Here is a 25,480-nt window from a genome sequence, read left to right as displayed (position 1 = left end):
ATACCTGTACCTGTACGTTTACATATCTCTGCGTTCTTGAAAATCCCTCTCTCTCTCTTTCAGAATAACAAAGAAGACGATCGGTCTCTTGCCCTACTCGACTCGACACCTCCTCCCACTCCTCGTGCGCTGCGATTGGATAGGATGACCCTCACCCATCCCGGGGCGATGCTCGATGACCCTCGGGAGTTCCGCAGGTGTGGCAGCCAGACAATTACCAGAGGGAATTTGATGCTTTCAGTGCAATTCAACTAGCTTTCATTTCCTAGAATGTGTTCTATACATCAGACCGGCATCAGATCCGCCCTGATTTGTGACTCTGCCACGCCTCTTTTTGTCCTACAACTTTAGGACAAAACCGATATCAATCATGCTGAAGACTATCTCGTCAGAAATAGTCATTACCTCTTAGTTTTAGCTCACTCAGAGATTCATAAGCGTAATATTAAATGTCCAGGTAGGAAAATGGGCAAATATGCTGCAGCTTAATTGGGAAACCATAGAGGACGACTGAAGGGGCATGCCTGAAAACGGATCAAACGCAACTTTTCACAATGGCGCGAACGCTCAATGGTGGCCGGTGTTGAAAAGTTATTGCTTAACTTCATGCACTAACAAAACAAATGTTTCAAACAATGTAAGCATTCTGCCATTTTTAAACAGGCCAAATATAATATTGATTAATAGGAATGGTGTCTGTGGGCACGGCCGTGAAAAAAAAGCCAAGCACACGGATTTGCCGCTCTGATTTATGGCTGCAGGCTATGGGGGTCTTAAGGTTCCGTTCACATTAGAAGACTATAACTGGTGCAGGTTCCGTTCACATTCGAAGACTATAACTGCTGCAGGTTCCGTTCACATTAGAACACTATAACTGGTGCAGGTTCCGTTCACATTAGAAGACTATAACTGGTGCAGGTTCCGTTCACATTAGAAGACTATAACTGGTGCAGGTTCCGTTCACATTAGAGGACTATAACTGGTGCAGGTTCCGTTCACATTAGAAGACTAACTGCTGCAGGTTCCGTTCACATTAGAAGACTAACTGCTGCAGGTTCCGTTCACATTAGAAGACTAACTGCTGCAGGTTCCGTTCACATTAGAAGACTAACTGCTGCAGGTTCCGTTCACATTAGATGACTATAACTGCTGCAGGTTCCGTTCACATTAGAAGACTATAACTGGTGCAGGTTCCGTTCACATTAGAAGACTATAACTGGTGCAGGTCCGTTCACATTAGAAGACTATAACTGGTGCAGGTCCGTTCACATTAGAGGACTATAACTGGTGCAGGTTCTGTTCACATTAGAAGACTAACTGCTGCAGGTTCCGTTCACATTAGAAGACTAACTGCTGCAGGTTCCGTTCACATTAGAAGACTAACTGGTGCAGGTTCCGTTCACATTAGAAGACTAACTGCTGCAGGTTCCGTTCACATTAGAAGACTATAACTGGTGCAGGTTCCGTTCATACCAATGGGAGATGTGGAGGTTTTACAGAATATGGCTCTTTTTCTTCGCCCCCTAGGAAATTGAGGTTATATACCGGAGCGTTCTCTGACAAGGGGATGATTGAATTGACATTATTCAGAGCCCATTTAGGTTTAAGTTTAATACATTATCTTCCTTCACATGTATATCCAATAGTGTCATCTTGTCCCCCCCCCCCCCCCCAGTCTTTCAGCAGATGGCAGCAGCACCAACAGCAGTCAGGATTCCCTCCACAAGTCCAGTAAGAAGAAAAGCATCAAGTCTTCCATCGGTCGGCTTTTTGGAAAGAAAGAGAAAGGGAGGATGGGCCAACCTGGGCGGGACGGATCATCGTCTCTGGGTAAGCAGACGGAGACGGAGAGTAAGTGATGACGAGTCATCAGGGCGGTATTTGTAAGAAGCTGCTGTGGGTGAAGAATGAAGAAGGTGATCTTTGGGGAAGGGATAAAGGCTTTATATATTGCAGGATGCTCCACCCCGGCTAAATCTTTACTAAGGTGCTGGAAGCATCAACGAGTCCTCCCTGAAGGAAAGGAGTTCCATGCACTTAAATCTCTGCAGTGTTTCACTTTATTTTGAGCTTTCAGTCTCTCACACTTGATGAAGGTCTGATAGACCGAAAGCTCAAAATAATGTACTGCATTGATCTAAGTGTGTGGACATGTCTTCTTTTAATAAAGGATGTATATAAAACATGCCAAGGGAAAATTCAAGTTAGTTCAACAGTTGAAGAATAACAATTTTTTAGCTGTTTTTATTGTCCAACTATGCACTGGCCCTTAAATAAAGGCGTTTGAACTTTTTCCTAAGAAGAGTTGCCTTGGCCCATGACATTTTTCATAATTATTTACAACACACGAGTTGGTTTGGTGAAAACCCATATATTATATAACCAGAAAGGTGGGCTTAGTAGAGTGCAAATCTCCACCAGGCAGTAGCCACCCATTGCTTTTCAAGTAGCCTACCTGTTAGGCGGGGCTTAAGTGTAGGGGGCGGGGCAAACATAGACCAAGGAAAGCAGATCTCCCTGCAGTATTTCTAGTACACTATTACACTACGACACTATTACTCTAGCACACTAGTACACTATTACACACTAAGCTTGCCGCAGTAGTTTACTAACGTGAACTCTGTCTGTCCAACAAATGGATACTAATCATTGAAAATGTATTTAAAAAAAGATGTAGATCGACAGACACAGCAGAGCAATCTAGCCGCATAACATTAAAGATCAAAGTAAGCGCTCTACAGATATTGAGCGGCATTTTGTATAATATCCGGTGTCACCGGTAATACCGGTGTTGTCATGAGTTAATTAGGCATGCGAAATGCCACACCACCGTGGCAACCCTATTACACACTATTACACGATTACACACGATTACACTATTACATAATTACACACTATCACACCAGATATTATTCACAGAGGCGGACAACATAGTCTTTAGAATAGAGTTTACTGACAGAATGACATGTTGCAACATGGCGATACCTACGTTACAGCAATGGGCCCTATACAGCCTAGATCTCTGTAGAATGGCGAGCTAACAAAGTATTTATACAGGAGAGTAGACAAAACTAAGTGGAACATTGACGTACATAATATGACTTATAGATATGATGTACAGAGATATCTAGAATTATAGATATGATGTACAGAGATATTTGGATAATGGTGTATAATTATGAGACAGCAGTGTGTGTGCATATATGTGTACTAGTTGAAGGCTGTGTAGAGAGAGAGAGAGCAAGAGGGGGGGTAGTGTGTGTAGATAGATACTGTATATCTGGGAGTGAAGGCTATGTGTAGAGAGAGAGGGGGGGTAGTGTGTGTAGATAGATATACTGTATATCTGGGAGTGAAGGCTATGTGTATGTCTGGGAGTGAAGGCTATGTGTATGTCTGGGAGTGAAGGCTATGTGTATGTCTGGGAGTGAAGGCTATGTGTATATCTGGGAGTGAAGGCTATGTGTATGTCTGGGAGTGAAGGCTATGTGTATGTCTGGGAGTGAAGGCTATGTGTATGTCTGGGAGTGAAGGCTATGTGTATGTCTGGGAGTGAAGGCTATGTGTATATCTGGGAGTGAAGGCTATGTGTATGTCTGGGAGTGAAGGCTATGTGTATGTCTGGGAGTGAAGGCTATGTGTATGTCTGGGAGTGAAGGCTATGTGTATATCTGGGAGTGAAGGCTATGTGTATGGCTGGGAGTGAAGGCTATTTGTAGAGAGAGAGGGGGGTAGTGTGTGTTGATAGATACTGTATATCTGGGAGTGAAGGCTATGTGTATGTCTCGCTGTCGGCTCTCGCTGTCGGCTCTCGCTCTCGGCTCTCGCTCTCTCTGCTCCACAAAGCTTTTCGTTCCTCTGAGGATTGGAGCATACGGATCACTTCCCGGCAGAGACGCGAGGCAACAGCTCTGTATCAAATCAGGAGCAAATTGCCTGCGTGAGGGTGTTGTGTCAGAATCCAAATCAGAAAGGTGTTTATTGCCAAGTAGTTTTCACATAAGGAATTTGCTTTGGTCGTTTTCGGTGCGACATTATACGGACATACATACATTAACTCTTTAATTGCCAAACCCGAGATAAGTCGGCTTACCTCGCCATGCGTTGGTTGCCAGACCCGAGATATCTCGGGTTTTGGTCGTTTATTCTTTTATTCAATATTTGTATTCATTATTCATCCAGGGACCTTGGTGTTACCATAGGGAAAGAGTCTGAGATTGCCAAAGTGCAATACCGGCCGCATCCATTCTTAGTGTTCAATACGAATGCCGTTACTGGCAATAACATTTTCAGAAACGACCCCCCCCCCCCCTTTCATGCATTCATGATGAAACATAATACCTATGATATAGATTTGGTTTGGGAATAGTAGCGTGTCCAGGCAAGAAACGGCAACGCTTATAGTAAAATTCACATATAAGGCTATAACTCAGCCTTTCGTGAATTACCCCAGACCACTCTAAAACTATACTTATATTCACCACGGTATAACACGGGAACGTATGGATGAAAAGATTAATTCTTTTTCACATATTGAACGATAGATAGTTGATGTCAAATGGGCCATAGTATTGTATCCATATATAATATAGAATATATATATAGCGTAGCGGTCAGGTGGCGTAACGGAGATTGCGTTCGTCACCAACCCCGGAGCGGCTGGATTTGCCTGTTCGAATCCAGCTCACAGCTCCGGGGTTGTCACCAGCTTGGCTGGCCGTTCACACTAATACAATTGGCAGTATTAGAGGGTGGGAGAAGCTGGCGGGGTGGGTCCGGGTCGTTGTAAACAGCGACTCCTACAGTTTGGTCGGGGCGCCTGCTAAGCGCGGATAGGATCTAAGTGGGATAGTGTGATCCTTCCACACGCTACGCCCTCTCAGTGAGAATCCGCGCTGCCAGGTGAAAAGAAGCGGTGATTGGCTGGACGTGTGTCGGAGGAAGCACGTGATAGCCTCCACTCTCCCAGACCGACTGTGGGGGGTAAGTGCGCAGCGACCAGGAAGGGGATTGGGAATTGGCATAACGACTAACATTGGGATGGGAGAAAATCAGAGGAAAAAGGAGGGGGAAAAAGATTAAAAAAAATGAATATATATATAGCTCTACAAACAAGGTGATGCACTCCTATCTTTAAAGCGTGGCATTGCTACAACGGGACCCGTCTAATCCCTGGTACTGAATGAGTTAACAGACATGATAATACAATGCATTAAATTAAATATGAACTAAGTTACGCACAATAGAATAGAATATAATTATGAAATCAAATAGGCCAGGGCTGTACAACTTAATAAAGAGATTGAATACAATTAGTGACAAAAACACAGGACGCAATGTGTCATGAAAATACAAATTAAGCAAGCTCTATACATTATGAAGTAAACGAAATACAATACAAAATTAACTAATGGTGATGCCTCATTTCGGGCTTATTTTTCCCCTTCCTGATATCTGCCAACAGCTGTCAGGTGCAGACTGTTCCGCGAGCCAACTGCGCTGGAGCAGATTAGGAGCAAACTCCACACACAATGGGCGTGTCTGCGCTGGTATCTCATCCGCGCAATGTCCTTAGTGGATAGCTCGCAAAGACGGAGCAGATGCAAACCGCGCGCAGTTAAGGGTGCAATTACCACCGCGCAATCCATTCTTAGTGGATCCCGCCCTATGTGTATATCTGGGAGTGAAGGCTATGTGTATGTCTGGGAGTGAAGGCTATGTGTATGTCTGGGAGTGAAGGCTATGTGTATGTCTGGGAGTGAAGGCTATGTGTATATCTGGGAGTGAATGCTATGTGTATGTCTGGGAGTGAAGGCTATGTGTATGTCTGGGAGTGAAGGCTATGTGTATGTCTGGGAGTGAAGGCTATGTGTATGTCTGGGAGTGAAGGCTATGTGTATGTCTGGGAGTGAAGGCTATGTGTATATCTGGGAGTGAATGCTATGTGTATGTCTGGGAGTGAAGGCTATGTGTATGTCTGGGAGTGAAGGCTATGTGTATGTCTGGGAGTGAAGGCTATGTGTATGTCTGGGAGTGAAGGCTATGTGTATGTCTGGGAGTGAAGGCTATGTGTATGTCTGGGAGTGAAGGCTATGTGTATGTCTGGGAGTGCAGGCTATGTGTGGGCGATTGTACATGTTTGTTTTTTTGTATTATTATTAGGATCCCCATTAGCTGTCAAATTAATGACCACTAGTCTTCCTGGGATCCTCACACACAAATGAATACAAATGCAGAATGTAATTAATAATACAATTAAAATAAGAAGAAAATATATTCAACAGTGAAGATACAATGAATGGTTGTATTCATTCACCCCCCCCCCCCCCCAAAAAGAAATCTGAAAAGGTAACTGAAATACAATAAAAGTTAATCACATCTTACGTCATACTACATCAATCTCATTTACAGTCCCATGCATTTGTGTATTAGAAAGAGAGAGAAAGAGACGTGTGTTGGTAAATTTCCCTGTCAAAACTATTACTCACTATTACATTTGTTTGATGTGTCTTTCTTAGCCTCTACTCCGTCCGAGGAGATGGCTTCTGGAGACCCGATGGGAATAAACAAGACGGGGACCCTGGGACCAGCGGACAAGGACCGCCGCAGCAAGAAGAAGTGAGTGTCAAAGAGTGTTGTGTTGTGTTGTGTTGTGTTATGTTATGTCTGGTGACATTAGTGTGACTATTTTCAATATAATGTAATTGATCAGCTGAAAATAAAGGATTCTTTGAGGATAGTACATGTTAGAAGGCTTACAAGGATACAACTGTGTTATATACTCTCTTCTATTTAGTTGTTTAGAATAATGTTATTTTTTTTATTATATCAAATAAATGCCCAAGTCCAATGTACGTAATGTGTGTGTTCTTTTTTACCTACCTCCTACCAGGCACGAGCTACTGGAGGAGGCATGTCGTCAGGGGCTTCCGTTTGCATCTTGGGACGGCCCCACCGTGGTCTCCTGGTTGGAGGTAGTGTGAATTCACAGAATGTTTTTACATACATATGTTGAAGAGAATGGGATATAAAAGATGAAACGCGAGAAATTATTTGGATTCACAGAATCACAGACTTCATGAGAAAATATCATATTTTAACATAACATTTTTAAATGAATGACATTTTCCCGCTTGTTTCCTCTTCTTCTCTGCCGCCTCTAGCTGTGGGTAGGAATGCCAGCGTGGTATGTGGCGGCGTGCCGTGCCAACGTGAAGAGCGGCGCGATCATGGCCAACCTGTCTGACACCGAGATCCAGAGGGAGATCGGCATCAGTAACCCACTGCACCGCCTCAAACTCCGGCTGGCCATCCAGGAGATGGTGTCACTCACCAGCCCCTCAGCCCCAGCCAGCACGCGCTCGGTAAGGGTCCTGGAGAGGCGTTGCTAGGGAACCGCTTGGACCCGATTTTATTTCCCGTTGCAGCGTTTGCTAATATTAACTCATTGACCGCCGGGGATTAGCCAGGCCCCGTTCTAGCACTGCCACACTTTAAAGGATAGGAGTGCGTCACCTTGCTTGTAGAGCTATAACTATATTCTATATTATAGCTATGGATACAATACTATGGCCCATTTGACATCACCTATCTATCGTTCAATATGTGAAAAATAATTAATTTCTTCATCCATACGTTCCCGTGTTATACCGTGGTGAATATAAGAATGGTTATAGCGCGGTCTGGGGTAATTTCCGAAGGGCTGAGTAATAGCCTTATACGTCAATTCTACTATAAATGTTGCCGTTTCTTGCCTGTACACGCTATTATTCCCAAATAAAATCGATATCATAGCTATTATGTTTCATCATGAATGCATGAAGGGGGGGGTCGTTTCTGATTATTTGATTGCCAGTAACGGCATTCGTATTGAACACTAAAAACGCTTATCAGCCCGATCGGTATAAAAGCATTGCACGATCAAGCAAAAATTTACGTCAGATAGTCCTTACCTGTGATCGGGAGTATTCCAAAAAGAATATTCCAATTGTTTGATCGCCATCTGGTACATCCGATGTCCATTTGGTCCACAACATAACCCACCACAACATATGAATCGGGGATATTTGACGCGCTTCATTGCAACCGAGAGAACCGCTCCACTCGCCCGACAAAGAAAAGTGATCCCGGAGACATTTGGCCGTTACACAGGCCAAAATACAAGGTTACAAAGGGTGCTCGATACCGCCGTCTAGCTGGATGCGACCGGTATTGCACTTTGGCGATCTTAGACTCATTCCCTATGGTAACACCAAGGTCCCTGGATGAATAATGAATACAAATATCGAAAAAAAAGGAAGAACTATCAAATAACGAGTATACTCATTGTTTGCGTTCACGCGTCGGCTCCCGGGTAGGAGAAAATGCTCACTGAGCTCATTCACCACCTTATTGAGATCATGTGTACAAAAAAATCTAAGCAAATGAACCGCGGGAAGATGATTAAACAGAAGGATTTGTAGATACAGTAATTAATGATAATCGACTTTAATTATAAATTCATATTTGACCTTGAACTTGACCTTGACCTTATTATGGCCAAATCATACATATATGGATAGGGAAAATGCTCCTCTTTCCAATGGCAGGGTTGAATCTGGATTTAGTCATTTCTTGCGGTTTTAATAGCTGACAGGAAATTAAATGTAGTCCATTTTGAATGTTTGTTTGTTGTTGTCAAGTTAAAATTCTCTATTCTCTATAGCTGCTCCTAAACTTGGCTTTTTTTATTTTATTTGCTGAAATTATTTTGGGACATTTTCTTTTAAATGAAAATACTGAAAAACCTTTGGTTGTGAAAAGGTTGTATTGCCCAGCATATTGACAAATAAGTAAGAATGAATGTTCCGGTCAGCTGGGTAGTGTTAGAGGTCTAAGCACTCGACTACCACCGCAGAGACCCCTAGAGTTCAATTCCCGGCAGCGGCACCTTTGACTTGGTCAGTCGTCCGTACGAACACAACTGGCAGTGTTCACGGCTGGGAAGCTGGTGGAGTATGAGTCCTGGTCGTTGCAATAGCGACGCCTACTGGTTGGCCTGTTCGGCAGGGAGGGGATCTGGGGGAGATGGTGTGAAGTTTGTGAACCTCCACGTGTGTCACGCTCTCCCAGTGAACCTCCTCGCTGTCAGGTGAAAAGAAGCGGCTGGCGACTCCACATGTATCAGAGGAGGCATGTGGTGGTCTACACAGATTCCCCAGACTCAGTAGGGTAGTGCAACAACCAAGAATGGAATTGGCTAAATTGAGGATATGGGAGCAAAGTAAAAAGGCACAGAAGAAATTATACTCTGCACCCTTGCTGATATAAACATGTATTTTATGTATACTCACTACACATGTCCATATGCGCCGACATATCTGTAGTACACAATAGTTGTAGATAATAATAATAATAATATGTTTTTTCTCCTTTCTCATTTGTTCTCGTGACCACAGTCGACCAGTAATGTGTGGATGACCCACGCAGAGATGGAGTCGCTGAATGCTGCCACCAAGCCTCCGGTTAGTGTCTCTCATCCGTCTGCTGGCGTCTCATGTCTCAGTGTACATAGTTATGTTGAAGGTCTGTCTGGTCTGAACCATGTTGATGAGTCTCTCTCTCTCTCTCTCTCCTCCTGTCTCTCTCTCTCTTTTTCTCTCTCACTCTCTGTTTGTGGGCCTAGGCCGTAGTGTTGAGCATCTTCTTCTCTCCCTCTGGTTGCCGTTTCAGTGTGAACTGCTTCCAACTAATTACCCGTTACACTAACACACTGTTGCTCCCTTTGTCCTCCTCCTCCTCCTCCCTCTTGCTTCTCCTCCATCCACCCATTCATCCATCCATCCATCCATCCCACTCCTCCTATCCTGCTTTTTTCTCTCTCCGCATCCATCTCTCTCTTTCTCTTTTTCTTTCTTTCTCTCTCTCCAATCTTCTCCACACCTAAGGAGCTGAAGGAGTTCAGCTGGGATCAGGTAAGGATCAAGAGCAGTACCACTTGAAGACCACAATAGACCATTAAACGTTTTACCATTGACATATGTCAATATTGTCATGTATATAGTCATGTATCCTTTTGAGATTTCAGAGACTGACTACAGTTGAGTAAGGCTGTGATCACATCGGAGCGTCTGAGCCTTTTTTTCAATTGTTTTCAATGGTTTTGTTGCGACAGGAGTGCGTCTCCAAACTATGCGCCTCACGTTTTTGAAGAGACGCTTTTCCCGACCGATCTTGTCGAAAAAGTTACAACTTTAGCCGTGGAGCGCACTGACGTAAATGTATCCTTCTTGTTGATGGACCAATCGAATCAACCGAGGTGGGGGATTACAAATCTGAGGTATCTGAAGAGAAATCAACCGTATTTGTTTGTACGACCGGGTCTTACCACGGCCGAGATATGAACAGCAATGCCTGGAGGGCTGTGAGTAGTAATGTATGTAACTTATGTAACGTTAGCCGAGGCAGCAACGGTATTATTCAGTGGTATCGCTCTTTGCGCCCTGGGCACTTTCGATTCTCTACATACACCGCCGGGCATCTGATCACAGCCTAATAAGACATTTTGCACTCGCACAACCACCACACCAATTAAATGATACGCCGACGATTCACTATTGATCATCTGTTGCCCGTCCCCCCTTCAGATCCTGGCCTATGGCGACATGAACCACGAGTGGGTGGGAAACGACTGGCTGCCCAGCCTAGGCCTGCCGCAGTACCGCAGCTACTTCATGGAGTCCCTGGTGGACGCCCGCATGCTGGACCACCTCACCAAGAAGGAGCTGAGAGGACAGCTCAAAATGGTGGACAGCTTCCACAGGTACGGCGACTCAAAATGGTGGACAGCTTCCACGGGTAAGGGCGACTGACTATTATTCACACGGCGGGCCGTGTTCGCTCTCGTTGCTCACGCTCAGGTTGGGTTCCCTTCCACCCCCGGGAGCATGACACGGCCCGCCGTGTGAATATCGGGTCCGTGAACACCCCTGTTTGCCTGCTCTTCTTTCACCGTCAGCCACATTCCCATGTTTCCTGCCGTCACATGCCCACAGGCAAGACGTTCTCACGCTTGTCTTCTCTCCGCCTTTCATCTCCTGTCACTCTTTTCTGTTGACTGTGTGTGTGTGTGTGTGTGTGTGTGTGTGTGTGTGTTGTGTGTGTGTGTGTGTGTGTGTGTGTGTGTGTGTGTGTCAGTGGCATGGGAAACATGAAGTGGTTAGAGGATATGCTGAGAGAGTCGCTGCATGTCTGCAGGTGTGTGTGTGTCTCCTGGGCCCTCATTGGCCCTTTAAACGCCCCGGGGTCAAATATGTTGGGCCGCGTGTTCGCTAAACACTTTCCGAGTACAGGTGAGAGTGGAAATAATGCCCCCGATTAACCCCCCCGCTGACCTCCTGACCTTTGACCTCTACCCAGGGTCAGTTTGCATTACGGCATCATGTGTCTGAAGCGTTTGAACTACGATCGGAAGGAGCTGGAGAGGAGGAGAGTGGACAGCGCCCACCAGAGCATAGGTAGGTTCTAGCCCGACACGGCAGACGCGCAGAGCGTACGCAAGCTAGCTCTCCACAGGGCACGCTTGAGAAGTAAACAACTAGCTTGCTGGCGGAAATCAAGTCAATTTGAGTTACCATGGTGTGTGTGTTGTATTGGTGTCTTGTCTCTCATGCTGGGGGGAGTTCCTGGCACTGAGATCACATCCAAGTGTAGGAAGAGACTATGTTGTGCCTCTGTCCTAACAACATTACGCATTAATCTAAACTTTGATATAAAAACTGGCAGCCTGTTACCTTGGTAACACACAGATAAATCATCTTTTTTTCCTGTACTTTAATGTAACCATAGCGCCAGGAATTCATTGCGGCATGAGAGACGAGACACAGACACATCACCCGTTAGCTCGCATACGTTGCATATGGGTCAGGCGTGTCAGGCAACTGGCACAGAAACAGCCCGTTGAGAACAGGACTGAAACAAAATAGAGGCTTCTAGAATGCATAATCTGACTTCAAAGACGTTTAGACTTAGAGGACCTCAAATACCTGTATTAACTTGTTGAAAAGGACTAAAATATGTCCCCTTTTCAAATACGGCAATTATTGATGAGTCCTCACCACAGTAGAGTATTCTAAACATCTTCTCAGGGCATGGAAACGTACAGATAATCATTGAATTAACTTGACACCAGATGTGAAGGCAAAGAAAAAACAAAAGAAGTCTTAAGAGTGGTTCTTAAAGTCCCCCTGCAGGATCAGACACTTGTTGATACTTGCCAACATGCACAGGCAAGGTTAAGTTGGTTTAGTTTCAAATGTTAGTTCCACACGACACATGTTTATTTTTGTTTGTTTGTTTTTTGGAGACATCCATTCATTCCAAACAAAACCGCTATCACTGCTGGCAATGCATCACTTCTTGTGCACAAGATGATTTTCCTAGGAATGTACCCCAATTAGTTCCTAGGAAACTACAGCAGACGTACTGTAGGACATGTTAAAGAGTTAATGAACTGGGTATAGATGGAATCACTGCCGTAATGGACATTGATTTTGATGTTTTGAGGTTATTACTTTTAAGTTATTGAATCACATAATTGATCTTGTCCAGTCCCGTTTTCTCTTTCTTTAATTGGAATCTAAAAACGCAGCCTGCTTTTTCTGAATCAAAGCATGTTTTAAATGTCAACATCATTTTGGAGATACTGTGAATTGGGCCGTTAATAATGCTGCGCCCATCCAGTCCATTGTAGTCGAGTCACTAAGTCTCAAGTCCCCAGTGTTCGAGTCCGAGTCCAAGTCCGAATCACCAAAGAAGAGCCAGAGTCGAGTCCCCATTACCCTAGTCCAAGTCAGAGTCCAAGTCATCAAGGTTGAGTCACCTCCACTCTGGCAGTCAAAGAGCTGACATACTAATAAAAAAAGGTCTACATTGAACATAAATGACACAGCGGTCACCATTTCAAAGGGAGTTTATTTACTTTGTTAAATAATTTAAATAATAATGTTACGGTATTAACACATTCAGCGCCAGGGATTAGTCTGGTCCTTGTGGCTAACGTGCCACGTTTCCATAACATATTTTCACTGTGCATCACTATGCTTGGAGAGCTATATCTATATTCTATATTATAACTATAGAGACAATATTATAGTCATTTGACAGTGACTTTCTTCCGTTGAACATGCAAAAAAGAGATAATTTTTTCATGCATACGTTTGCGCGTTATCCCATGGTGAATATAAGTATAGTTTAAGAGTGATCCGGGATAATTCCTGAAACGCTGAGTTATTGGGCGCTAGGGCTGGACGGTATGGTCTAAAATGTATATCACGGTATAATTTGAAGCATAGACGGTAACGGTATATATCACGGTATATTAACTTATCTTAAAATGTCTATATAAATGCTTCTGAAGGGGTAAAACACTGGTATGGCAGCTGTTATTCTGTTACAGCTGCTGACCTATACTATAGCTAATGTCCATCAATATCTTCCTTTTTAATTAAATAGGTTCAAGAATCGAATCAGGATTGTTAGCAGAGAGTGAGAGAGGGAGGGAGGAGGCTGCTAGAGTGGAGCTAACGTTAGCTTGCTGATGCTAGTACATCGACAGGCTGCTAGTGGAGCCAGCTAACGTTAGCTTTCTGTGGCTAGTACATCGACAGGCTGCTAGAGTGGAGCTAACGTTAGCTTTCTGATGCTAGTACATCGACAGGCTGCTAGAGTGGAGCTAATGTTAGCTTGCTGATGCTAGTACATCAACAGGCTGCTAGAGTGGAGCTAACGTTAGCTTGCTGATGCTAGTACATCAACAGGCTGCTAGAGTGGAGCTAACGTTAGCTTTCTGTGGCTAGTACATCGACAGGCTGCTAGAGTGGAGCTAACGTTAGCTTTCTGATGCTAGTACATCGACAGGCTGCTATAGTGGAGCTAACGTTAGCTTTCTGTGGCTAGTACATCGACAGGCTGCTAGAGTGGAGCTAACGTTAGCTTGCTGAGGCTAGTACATCGACAGGCTGCTAGTGGAGCTAACGTTAGCTTGCTGAGGCTAGTACATCGACAGGCTGCTAGTGGAGCCAGCTAACGTTAGCTTGCTGAGGCTAGTACATCGACAGGCTGCTAGTGGAGCCAGCTAACGTTAGCTTGCTGAGGCTAGTACATCGACAGGCTGCTAGTGGAGCCAGCTAACGTTAGCTTGCTGAGGCTAGTACATCGACAGGCTGCTAGTGGAGCCAGCTAACGTTAGCTTGCTGAGGCTAGTACATCGACAGTTAACATTACATAAGGTTTTAGCCGAGCGCAACGTGGGCATTCCAGAATGGCGAGGATGCAAAGCATGTTAGACCATTGGACTCGTCGCAGAGTTTACATTACACATAGAAACTGCGCTTGTTTGCTTCTGTGTTTATTATTAAATGACAATCGCGCGTTGACACGCCCACTGTGCTCCTAAATAACTTTTTCCAGTTCGCACATATCTATTATCTATGACTAATTCTATCTATTTTTAGGGTCAAATACGAGTGAAATAGTCACGCCCTGGCTGTGGTTACATGGCGTCATTGCTATTTTAGAGCTGCTCTACCGGTTACAAGGTATAGTCAAAATCCATACCGTAGTGCAAATTCATACCGTTTATACCGTATACCGTTTATACCGTCCACCCCTATTGGCCACTACGTGTATTCTACTATAAGTGTTGGCATTTCTTGCCTGGACACACTATTTCCAAATCAATATAATAGGTATTATGTTTCATCATGAATGCATGAAAGGGGGGAGGGTAGTTTTTTTATGCTTTGATGGCCAGTAACGGCATTCGTGTTGAACACTACAGAAGCTGATCAGCTGGATCGATATGAAAACATTGTTGGATCAAGCTGAAATTGATGTCAGATAGTCCTTACCTCTGGTCGGGGGTATTCCAAAAAGAATATTCCAATTGTCTGATCGCGATTTCCAGTATTGGTGTCCATCTGGTCCCGGACATAATTTGGCACAACTTATGGATCAAGTGTGCAAGATGCGTGGTCGGATGAAGCGATTTACTCGGCTCTGTCTAAATATAGCGCCCGGAGACATTTGAGTGTAACACAGGGTTAAATATAAGGTTTCAAAGGGTGGGCGACACTGCCATCTGGCAGGATGCGGCCGGTATTGCACTTTGGTGATCTCAAAATCCTTTCCTATGGCAACACAGAGGTCAGTGGATGAATAATGAATAAAAATATTGAATAAAAGAAAAAACAACCAAAACCCGAGATATCTGGTGCCGAATGTGTTAATATAGCCATCAATATCTTATGCCAAATGATTAGGGCCTAGTACAAAAAATAAATAACTGTATTTATCAATTAACAAGTCCGAGTCCGAGTCTGCACCTTCCGAGTCCGAATGCAGTCAATGCTCGAGTCCAAGTCCGAGTCATCGGTGTTCAAGTCCAAGTCGAGTCACGAGTCCTGAAAATCAGTCCAGGTGGACTCGAGTACTACAACACTGTGCCCATCTGTACGTTTCGACTAGGTTGAGTTTAGTACAATGATGAGATGGTGACAATAGATTGTGCATGAAATAAATCCAACAAGCAGGACATGTTGCTACTACATTTGCGGGTGCTTTGGTGTTATTCTGACTCCCCCCCCCCCCCCCCCCCCCCTGCGGTCCAGATGTGATGGTATGGTCCAATGAGCGCGTGATGTGCTGGGTGCAGACCGTCGGGCTGAAGGAGTACGCCGACAACCTGACGGAGAGCGGAGTCCACGGTGCCCTGCTGGCTCTGGACGACACCTTCGACTACACGGACCTGGCCCTGCTGCTGCAGATACCCAATCAGAACATACAGGTGACCCAGTGGAACGCCAACGTCCGCGTCTGTTCATCTCTTACTCACCTTGTCAGCGAGAACACATCAACTGTTTCTACTTGATTAATATAGAAAGGTTTGCGCTCTTGCCTCAAGGCTTACCAAGGAATGGGCCGGGTGCGACAGACCAGCATAACAGTCAAATGTAATCACAATAGCTATTGAGGCTCTTTGGATACTTCCACGTTTTTAATGCTCTAAATAGGCATCTAGCCTATCAGCGGTAGCCAATAGGAGTGAGGCTGATGGGTGGAATCAATCAGCCAAATTAGCCCATTATCCATATTGTGGCCAAGAGGCCTCCAAGGAAATATACACAACCCATATAAAAATATACATAGTTAATCATAGATTTGGAATAGTTGTACTATCTACTAATAATCAATAGGATCAATGTCAGACACAATTCACATACAGGACATGCTCCATAAATACATATTACAATAGAGAGCTACATAAGTATACAAAATAACCTATGACAAATCCACAAGGAGGGCTCAGCTACAGAATGAGGCTCTGGGGGAGACAGAGATAGTAAATGTGTTACAAAAAGCAAGAGAGAGAGACAACTCTTCATTAACACATTGAGTGCCAGCAGGGGGCGCACGATTTATCGCTTGAATGCCAGCCTTTTTGGACAGATTTTCCGATATTTCATGATTTTCGTGGCTATATTCTATATTATGGCTATGTGTCTAATATGCCCGTCGCTTATCAATGACTTGCTTGCAGTCAACATGTACGAAACACACAACACGTTGTCATTTTCCGGCTGATTTATGAATCGTTTTCAAATAAACGCTAGATTATCGATAGTATATGTGTACTTATGCACGCTAGAGAAGCGGGCTGAAAAATCGATTATCTATGACCTGGTCAGCGCTAACGTCATACACGCACACACACACACACACAGACATGTTGAGATATGTGAAAAATACATCTGATTACCCCAAGATAACATAGATTCCTTACCTCACATCAGATGTTCTGCAAAAAGATTATTCCAATTCCTGATCGCCATTCCAAATATCGATCGCGTTTATTGATCCAACGTTAGGTACTCGAAACACATATTCCACGCTGCTCTGAGGGTCCACAATGAATCCAATCGTCTCCGGTTACATGCCTGAGAAGTAATATGTGGATTCCGTTTTTTTTTTCTCATGCATTTCCATTGAGTCCAATCCAATGGGTGCATTACCATCCGGGAGACGATAGGGGGCGGTATTTTCCCTGTTCGAGCTCATAGACAGTCCCAATGATAACGTGAGGCTAGATTGATGAAAAATGAATGGATATCGCTAATAAAAGCAATAACGATTAAATAACAAGATTTCTCGTCCCTGGCACTCAACGCATGGCATGAAATCACGAGATTTCTCGTGGCTGGCACTCAAAGTGTTAAGACCCTCTGGATGTAGTGTCTTCATATAGGAAAACCATTTACATTCAGATTTAAGTAGTCTCTGATCATCACATCACATCTGTTGAATGAAGCAAAATTATAGTCTGGAGACAGGATGACTGGCTTCATAAACATTTCTAGCAACAGATGATTAAACTAATTTTCCTTATAGCACTTTTGTGTTCTATGATACGTGTCTCTGCAGGTTTGTTTTGTATCATACCTGTTTGTTTTTCCTACGTATTTGCAGCCCACATGGACACGAGAGAAGGCATAATGACTCCAGCAGATCTGCATGTAAGGCATTGTTTAATGTCATAGGTCTCAGAATTCTAACATGCCGTACAGTTGTGACAAGGAAAGAATCCTGTCCGAATGCCTCTGGACTACATAGAGTAGTTTACAACTGTTTTACAACTCTGTTTACAACGAACAGGCCTGTAAAGACATGTATCATATAACACAATAAGTGCTATACGGGGAAATTATCATCCAAATCATCTGTTGCTAGACATTTTCATGAACCCAGTCATCCTGTCTCAACAACTCTCATTTTGCATCATTTAACAGATCTCTAAAACCGCTAGTGCGCTCGTTGCCCATTTGGAACCAACATGAAAACCATGGAAGTAGTGCTGATGATGATGGTCTGAGGACCGATACGTTCACCTTTTTTCCACTGTGTACATAAATCTGATCTATTTTTGCATCCAAAGAGCCTCAATAGTTTTTGTGTGCAGGCCTTTTCTGATAACATTAGACTACTAGAGCTGACGGCCTGACGCATACAGTAGCTAAGCTAAACCTTCCTGTCCGAGCATCCAGTAAGAGCATGTGTGTAACGGCAAGGCTCACCCAAACAGCCAGCCTCAACAAATTAGTTAGAACATCACTAACTTTATTCTAAGGTGATGTTAACCCTTAGAGACCCACCATAGAACCATTTTAGTCTTTTGTTAGGGGGAGAGACAGGGGATCTTTAGGGGGAGATAGCTGGTCAACAGTAAATGCCACATAGAAGTGGTGACATCATCTGAACACGGGGAATCTGATGATTAAAGGTGCTCTAGAGCAGTGGTTCCCAAACTGGTCTTGCAGGTGGTCCGTGGAAAAAAGCGAAATAAAATAGAAAATAATAGAAGATGTATATAATATAATTAAAATTTAAAATTAAATTGTAAAACCGTTGTGTAATATAAAACATAGTATTATAGTTTGTTATTTTCTCAAATTAGGCTAATCATTATCGGACTACATCTGTGTCGGAGGGGTGTGGTTAAATACTCAGGTCTCAAGTCGGAGATGGAGGGAGACGCGCAGTAATTACAGCTCATTTCCATTCCGAGACAACGGACTCGTAGGCTATTTTGTTGGCGGTGTGAAACCTTTAGAAGTCAGACTGAATGGCGCATAACAGAGTCTCTCTCTCTCTCTCTCTCTCTCTCTCTCTCTCTCTCTCTCTCTCTAACAAATCCATTCTGAGACAATGGAACGCAGTGCGCACTCAGTCAGACTGACCCGCGTCGCTCATAACAAGAGTATGTCTGTCTGTCTGTCTGTCTGTCTGTCTGTCTGTCTGTCTGTCTGTCTGTCTGTCTGTCTGTCTGTCTGTCTGTCTGTCTGTCTCTCTCTCTCTCTCTCTCTCTCTCTCCAAGTAGCCAAACGTTACACTATAAAAACGAACTGGATAGTTGATTTAACTTCATTAGCTGAAATATTCTGCTATAAGCGTGAAATATGTGTGTGTGTGTTCGCGTGCGTGAGCGCCCCTCCCATCTCTGGTCTTTGGAAAGACCATATGATGTCAGAGGAGTTTGAGTGTATGCAGTGACGAGTACAATTAACTTTTGAGTGTCCATAATTAACTATTAAAATATCTGTGTTTTAACACTACCACTTTATATATCCATTTGATGTTTATTTATTTTTACTGTTAGCATACGAGGTGGTCCGCAAAAGTTCTTGATAACAACCTTTTTTTAACAAAATGTTTACACAATACATTTTTAGAAAGGTGCAGAATAAAACTTTTAATTTTAAAATAAAAGTTTTCCACACATTTGAGTTTTTATTGATTATAAATGTATTATTTTAACATTTATGACAGGTCCAAAATGAATGTTGTGTTTATCTCTGTCCAACCGGAAGTCTTCACACTTATTTCAATGGTAGAATCCATTTACTGACCAGTTGCTCAGTTGCAGAGAAAATAGTGACAATAGCAACAATTTCTCAAACCAGAAGTCTTAAACGTGCTGCTAGTTTCTCTGCTCACATTTTCAAAAACCAAATGGCGGCTTACTCGCTTGTCAACTTTCTCTTTTTCAAACCTAAAGTTGAAACTAAAGTGTGTTTCTGACAACGTTTTACATAACAAATAGGGTATACATTTAATTTAGCGTGATCATATTTGATCTGCAACGCCTAGTTTGACAGTTTGATCTGAACTTTTGATGGCTCTTACTCGATATGGTACTATCCCTCAAAGGGAGGGGGGAAGTGTAGTGCAACATTTAGTGGCTGAATGTTAGTGTATGGAAGTGCATCTGAATCATAAGGTCTTATTTCCGGGGTCTAGACTTTTAAATGCCATTATACAATCATTAATGATGCAGCCTTCTCAGCCACGTGGCGCAAGCCCTTGAGAACAAGTGTCACTGACTCTCGCCTCTCCCCTTGCGCCCTCTTTTGAAAGAGAGGGGTCGTCTTATAATCAGGGTTGTCTTATAATCAGGGTCGTCTTATATTCGGGACCATGCGGTACGTTTTTGCAGCAATTCAGGTTGATACCATTTGTTACACCGATTTTTGGTACGACATTTTACCATTTTTGACTACTTGAGAATTGATAAACATCAAGAATCCCTCCAAAATACCACATTAAGACACCAAGACCTTGAGGAACACCATAGAAAAAGTCATGATGTGATTTGGTATAAACAAATCTTTTACATTTTGAGTTTTCTATAAGAATTGCATTTATCGGTGATTGGATGGCGAGCTCTTCTCTTCTGGAAATTCCTTATAATCCCCCCTTATTGTCAATATACCTAGGAAAGCCATACATCCTCTAGTCTCTAGTTTGTGGTTGTTAAGTTTCATGAGGTTGTGATTATCCTAGAGGTCATTTTAGACAGTGATGTCAAGTTTAAAAAAAAAAAGGTCTCACTACAATGAAATGGCTACTATGGGGACTAACATCTTCACACGTGTATACAGCTGGGCTCATTGGATCCACAAGAGTGTCAGCTTTCCAGTCATACACAATATATGCAATTCCAAGAGTCTTTAGCTACCCCAGTATGCAGGTCTCTTAGGGTCAAAACATTGACTAACTGGTAGGATATGCTAGTGTGACATTTGTAGCCTGAAAGTGTTTCATATGCATTGAACTGATCTTCCGTCTCCACCCCCATCTCCCTTTAGGCCAGACAACTCCTAGAGCAGGAATACAACTCCCTCATCTCCATGGGAACAGAACGTCGACCTGACGAGGTCGGAATGGTAATGTGCTTTTCTTTTCAATCCACGTATCTCGAAACCCCGTCCTCTTTTGTCGATGGTTGCGATTGAAGCGTCAAGAAAAGAGGGTGGGGTTTGGAATAGGTCCATTGTTCAAAATATACCAAGATTAATTTAAGACTTGGGTGGCTGATGGTTTTTCCTCCTCTCTCACCCACTCCCTCTCTCTCTCTCTCTCTCTCTCTCTCTCTCCCTCTCTCTCTCTGTCAGGATGGAACTAAGACGTTCACCCGCTCGCCCTCGTGGAGGAAGATGTTTAGGGAGAAGGACCTGCGGGGCGTGACCTCTGACTCTGCAGAGACCCTGCCGGCTAACTTCCGTGCCTCAGCCATCTCCACGCCCTCTGTGACCCTGCGGAAGGTTCAGAGTGACGGTGAGTAGGAACCCGTGACCTCCGACCCCTTCCTCCGGGCCAACACTCTCAGATCCCTCTAGGCTTATTTCGTAGCGTTTGGCGTTCTTCACTTGACAGTTTGTCAACTCTTGGCCGCTACTAATTTCACCTGGTCAAAGCATGCTCCCTTCTCCTCTATCCTCAAACTATGTTGAGCTATTATAGTCACTAATACGACACAGAATAGCAAGAGTATTACTCATATGAACTAGAGGAATGCACTCAGTACAGACTTCCATCGAGGCTCAGCAATCTTCCCACTTTGCCGTTACCGCCACACTCAACATTGGGTTGTCAACCTGGGTTGTCTATTTGTGAACAAGATATTACTTGTACTCACTTCTTACCGGTTATTTAAGATATCTTTGTTCACTCATCTACAGACTACTTGCACTTGTTACTGATTTACTGTGTTAGGGCTTACATTTTGTTTACAGATCAAACTATAATTTTTTATGTGTTTTATATGGGAACATATATATATTGGTGATCCTCTTGGGAGGAATCAGTGTGGACTGTGGGGGTGAGCTTGGGAGAGCGTCTGTCAGTGTATAAGTGTATTTTGTTGTTCTGTGTTTTGTTTTGTTATGTATTGTATTGTATTGTATTGTATTGTATTGTACTGTATGTTTTATATCCTATGTTAAGGACCCCCTCGAAAACGAGATAGCATATCTCAAGGGGTTTATCCTTCTAATAAAATTTCAAAAAATTTCAATATCTTGAAAAATAATGGTTGGATCACCATAAAATGTGCAGGCCAAACCAAACATTTTCAAATGAGCATATCTCCTGACATGTTAACCGTACAGTCACTAAATCTGTTGTGAATATTCACCACCCGTAGTGGAAACAACCTTTCTTCTAGCACAACCATTAAAAGTTACAGCTGGATTGCCATATAATTAGCTGTGAACATCATCAGGCCAAACTTGTCATTTTCAAATGAGCATATCTCCTAACCATCTCCCGATCATACAGTCACAACATTTGCTGTGACCGTTCATGAAACATGTTTGTCGTATGACAGACAGTGTGTTGTGTGACGCTAGAGCAAAGGTCATGGGGTTACCAAAACCATAAGGTTTCTTCCTCTAGAGTTCATGAATCTTCACAATAAAAGCTCTTCAAGATCTTTTGTTCACAAACAGACAGACAAATGGGGGGAAAAACCTCCTTCCAAGACCGGACTGCATTATTCAGGGCAAATTGCCATAATAGCTTGACATACTGTAGTTTGAAGGTACTGTATATGAGGACCGGGGAGCGTGCTGGGATCAGGTGTAAACTATTACAAAGCTCGCTGTTGTCGTGCAGATCCGCTTGTAAATGAGGCGTGCATACTCACATCATTGGAAATTAGGCTAAAAAAGCAACATTTGTCTTCAGGCGGTATGCATAACATGTTGCATAAGAGATTGAATGCTAAACCACAATGTAAAAACACGCAGAGAGCAGTTTGCTCCACGGTTGTTGTTTAAATTTTTTTTTTTTATCATACTCTGCCAAGACTTTGGCGGGGGAATTTTGTGTTTCCTTCAGCAGAGGAACTCAAAATAACAAGGAACAGACTTCTTTAAATTCGGAGGAAGACCATTATCCCCATTCCACTACTAATAATCCTGGAGAAGGTCATTGTTGTTTAGACGTTGTAGTTATGCCTCTTGTTGGTCTCTCCCTCCTGTGTGTGTGTGTGTCTGTCTTTTACACAGCTAATTCTGGTGCCCGGGGTGAGTCTGCCTCTGTAAGGACATATTCTTGCTGAGAGATGTAGAGGTGAGAACCATCACATACACAGCAGTGTACTGTGGGCAGTCCTGCTTTATTTTCTTAAGCTTAAAGGAACACGCCAACTTTTTGGGAAATTTGCTTATTTGCCATCTACCCTAGTTCCCAACAGTCACGAAATACACTCCATTTACAACTCCAAGACTTTCCTGTAAACATGTTGTGACCTGTGTATTTACCACGTAAATACACAGGTATCTAAGCAGATATACTCGGCTGGACCACTGCTGCCCTGTTGCTTTTTGAAACCCAGGGCTTTTGAGGTGATGAAATCACTGCGCCCAGGCAGCAGTGGTTCGGCAAAAAGAAATTCAGAGTAAATATCTGCGAGAAGAAAAGGGTATGTATCTGCTTGTCTAACTCCAGGGTAGATGGCAAATAAGCTAATTTCCCCAAAAGTTGGCGTGTTCCTTTAAGCTTAAGGCTTCGGGGATAGTTTACACGTGTGCCGTCCACATTTATGTGTTTAGACCTGTTTTGAACCACAATGTTTTATGTTTGTTTCACTGTGTGGTGGGTTCATGGAATGAGCTCGGGGTCATTAAGTGGTGAGTTTTTGGTCGGTTGGGGTTTTGGAGTTGAATGGAGACCACACACACACCACATGGAGGCAGTGGCATCATGGTAGTAACACCGTCTCTCTCCTCTAGGGCACCGACCGAATTGGGACCAAAGGACCCTCTCGCTCATCCACGGAGAAAGAAGCAATGAATATAACCATTTTACTTAATATAAAACCTATTGGTCTGACCATTCTGCAATAACAGAAGTGTAAGAGTAATGCTGGAAGGAACAAAGGGAAAATGACATGAAGAATGTACGAAATATTATCACAATATACGTCACGGCAAGGTAGAATGGGGGGGATCAGCTGTTTAATATCTCTCTCTCTTTCTGTCGTTCCGTCTTTGTCCTCTTTTCTCAATGTGTGACTGTGTTGTGGAGTTAAGTCTGCTGATGAGGCGACTGGTGTCCAGTGTCGAACCATTGTGGCTCTATTGTCAGCTTCTGTGGTGCTGTCAGGGGTCATCCCTAAGTGTCCCCAATTGGTCTGAATGGTGTTGTACAACATGTCCCGATTCAGGGCGCCATTTTGGGCCCAGCCACATCAGACGGAACCCTCCTCATGGTTTGTCTTTTTGCACCTTGAAAACCGAGAGGCTCCGGGGCTGAGTAATCTCTTTTGAAGGGACCCCATTTATAGAGATCAAAGGCCAGAGCCCCAGTGGGACAAGGGGGGGGGGTGCACACAGAGGCATTGTACTCTGTGGCTGTGATGTCATTCAGTAGTTAATAGGAATCCATAAAGTCAGTTTTAAGTATAGCGGGGCAGGGCGTTCTGTCGGGGGCCGGGTTACCCCCCCTTTGTGGCTCTAATTCAAAAGGCCTGACCTCTTCTAGTCCACCTGATGTGGTGCTGGTAGTTTATGACCGTAATCATCAGCTCAGGTTCTTGGGGTGCACTCCTGAAAGACGACAGGAGAGGTGAGAGAGAGAGAGACGAAACAGCCCGAGGAAGCGGGACGGAGGACAAGGTCGAAGTCATTTTACTACGCGCAAAACACACACAAGCCATAACAAAAAACCCAACAGCTCTTACGGGTGAAGAACAGGAGAGAAGCAAGACGGGAGGGGGCGGAGGGCGGAGACTGAGGAAGTCCAGGAAGGAAAACCTTTAGCCTCTGTGTTTACGATGCATGTCAAACAACCAAGATGACAATGAACTAAACTTTCGGTGGTGAAGATGATATGAAGTGTCATTAAAAAAAATATATATCTGTATAATAAACCTACGTGGGTGGGAGCCTGGGGATCAATTTGTAAAATGTGTGTATTTTTTTCAGTTGTATTTTTTATGATAACTATATTTATTTTCTTTATGTATGTATTGGATAAATGTATGTACATGTTCCGTTTCTTCTTGATTCCGACTTGATTTTAACTAGTTTTAAAAAGTAAATATGAAAACATTGAAAGATGGTCACATACTGTATGTGTACATTTTGAGATCAAACTGTGCAATGATTTAAAAAGATTTCCATGATAAAAAGTGATAGTAATACAAATGGAAAATATCATCTGAAAAATAAATGATAACGATGATGACGTTGATTATTATGATGATGGTGATGTAAAGAAAATAATAAAGCGATCCTGGAGGATCTTCCGATCATCGCAAAAAGCTCCCGCATTTTCTTTCATCAGAACTGTATCATTCCGTCTCAATGCTGGATGTGTGCATGCGTGCCGGCATGTAGTAAAATGCAACTGTGGTCTTGTCCTATAATTTGTAAACAGATGAGTGCTTGGGGGGAGGGGGGCACGTTATTATGCCACAAAACAAGGAACGACACATGAAATGCATTTACCAAAGAGATTCACTAAGAACCAGGCATCTCATGAATCACGTCCAACAGGCGGTTTAACCCTTTCACTGCCACACTACAGAAGGTTAACCCTTTCACTACCACACTACAGAAGGTTAACCTTTCACTACCACTACTGACCGTGTATGGTAGTGAAA

The 25,480-nt window shown here is 43.4% G+C and overlaps 1 protein-coding gene across 1 annotated transcript in view; it reads left to right on the top strand.

The window, feature by feature from the left end:
* Positions 1-24,159, top strand: part of ppfia3 (PTPRF interacting protein alpha 3) — a gene marked incomplete at its 5' end in the record, with an annotated part of 51,097 nt that extends 26,938 nt beyond the window's left edge. Inside the window, 14 exon segments of the mRNA XM_084328745.1 lie at positions 64-197; positions 1,676-1,830; positions 6,519-6,618; positions 6,893-6,974; positions 7,164-7,364; positions 9,438-9,503; positions 9,927-9,953; positions 10,626-10,801; positions 11,398-11,495; positions 15,648-15,823; positions 20,679-20,756; positions 20,985-21,147; positions 22,881-22,944; positions 23,607-24,159. Coding sequence (XP_084184871.1) covers positions 64-197; positions 1,676-1,830; positions 6,519-6,618; positions 6,893-6,974; positions 7,164-7,364; positions 9,438-9,503; positions 9,927-9,953; positions 10,626-10,801; positions 11,398-11,495; positions 15,648-15,823; positions 20,679-20,756; positions 20,985-21,147; positions 22,881-22,933 — 1,509 coding nt within the window. The 3' untranslated portion in view covers positions 22,934-22,944; positions 23,607-24,159.
* Positions 24,160-25,480: the final 1,321 nt, after the last annotated feature.

This window comes from Notolepis coatsorum (genome assembly GCF_963971535.1).
Source record: "Notolepis coatsorum genome assembly, chromosome: 14".
Lineage (NCBI taxonomy): Eukaryota > Metazoa > Chordata > Actinopteri > Aulopiformes > Paralepididae > Notolepis > Notolepis coatsorum.
This window is presented reverse-complemented; position numbering and strand designations above follow the sequence as displayed.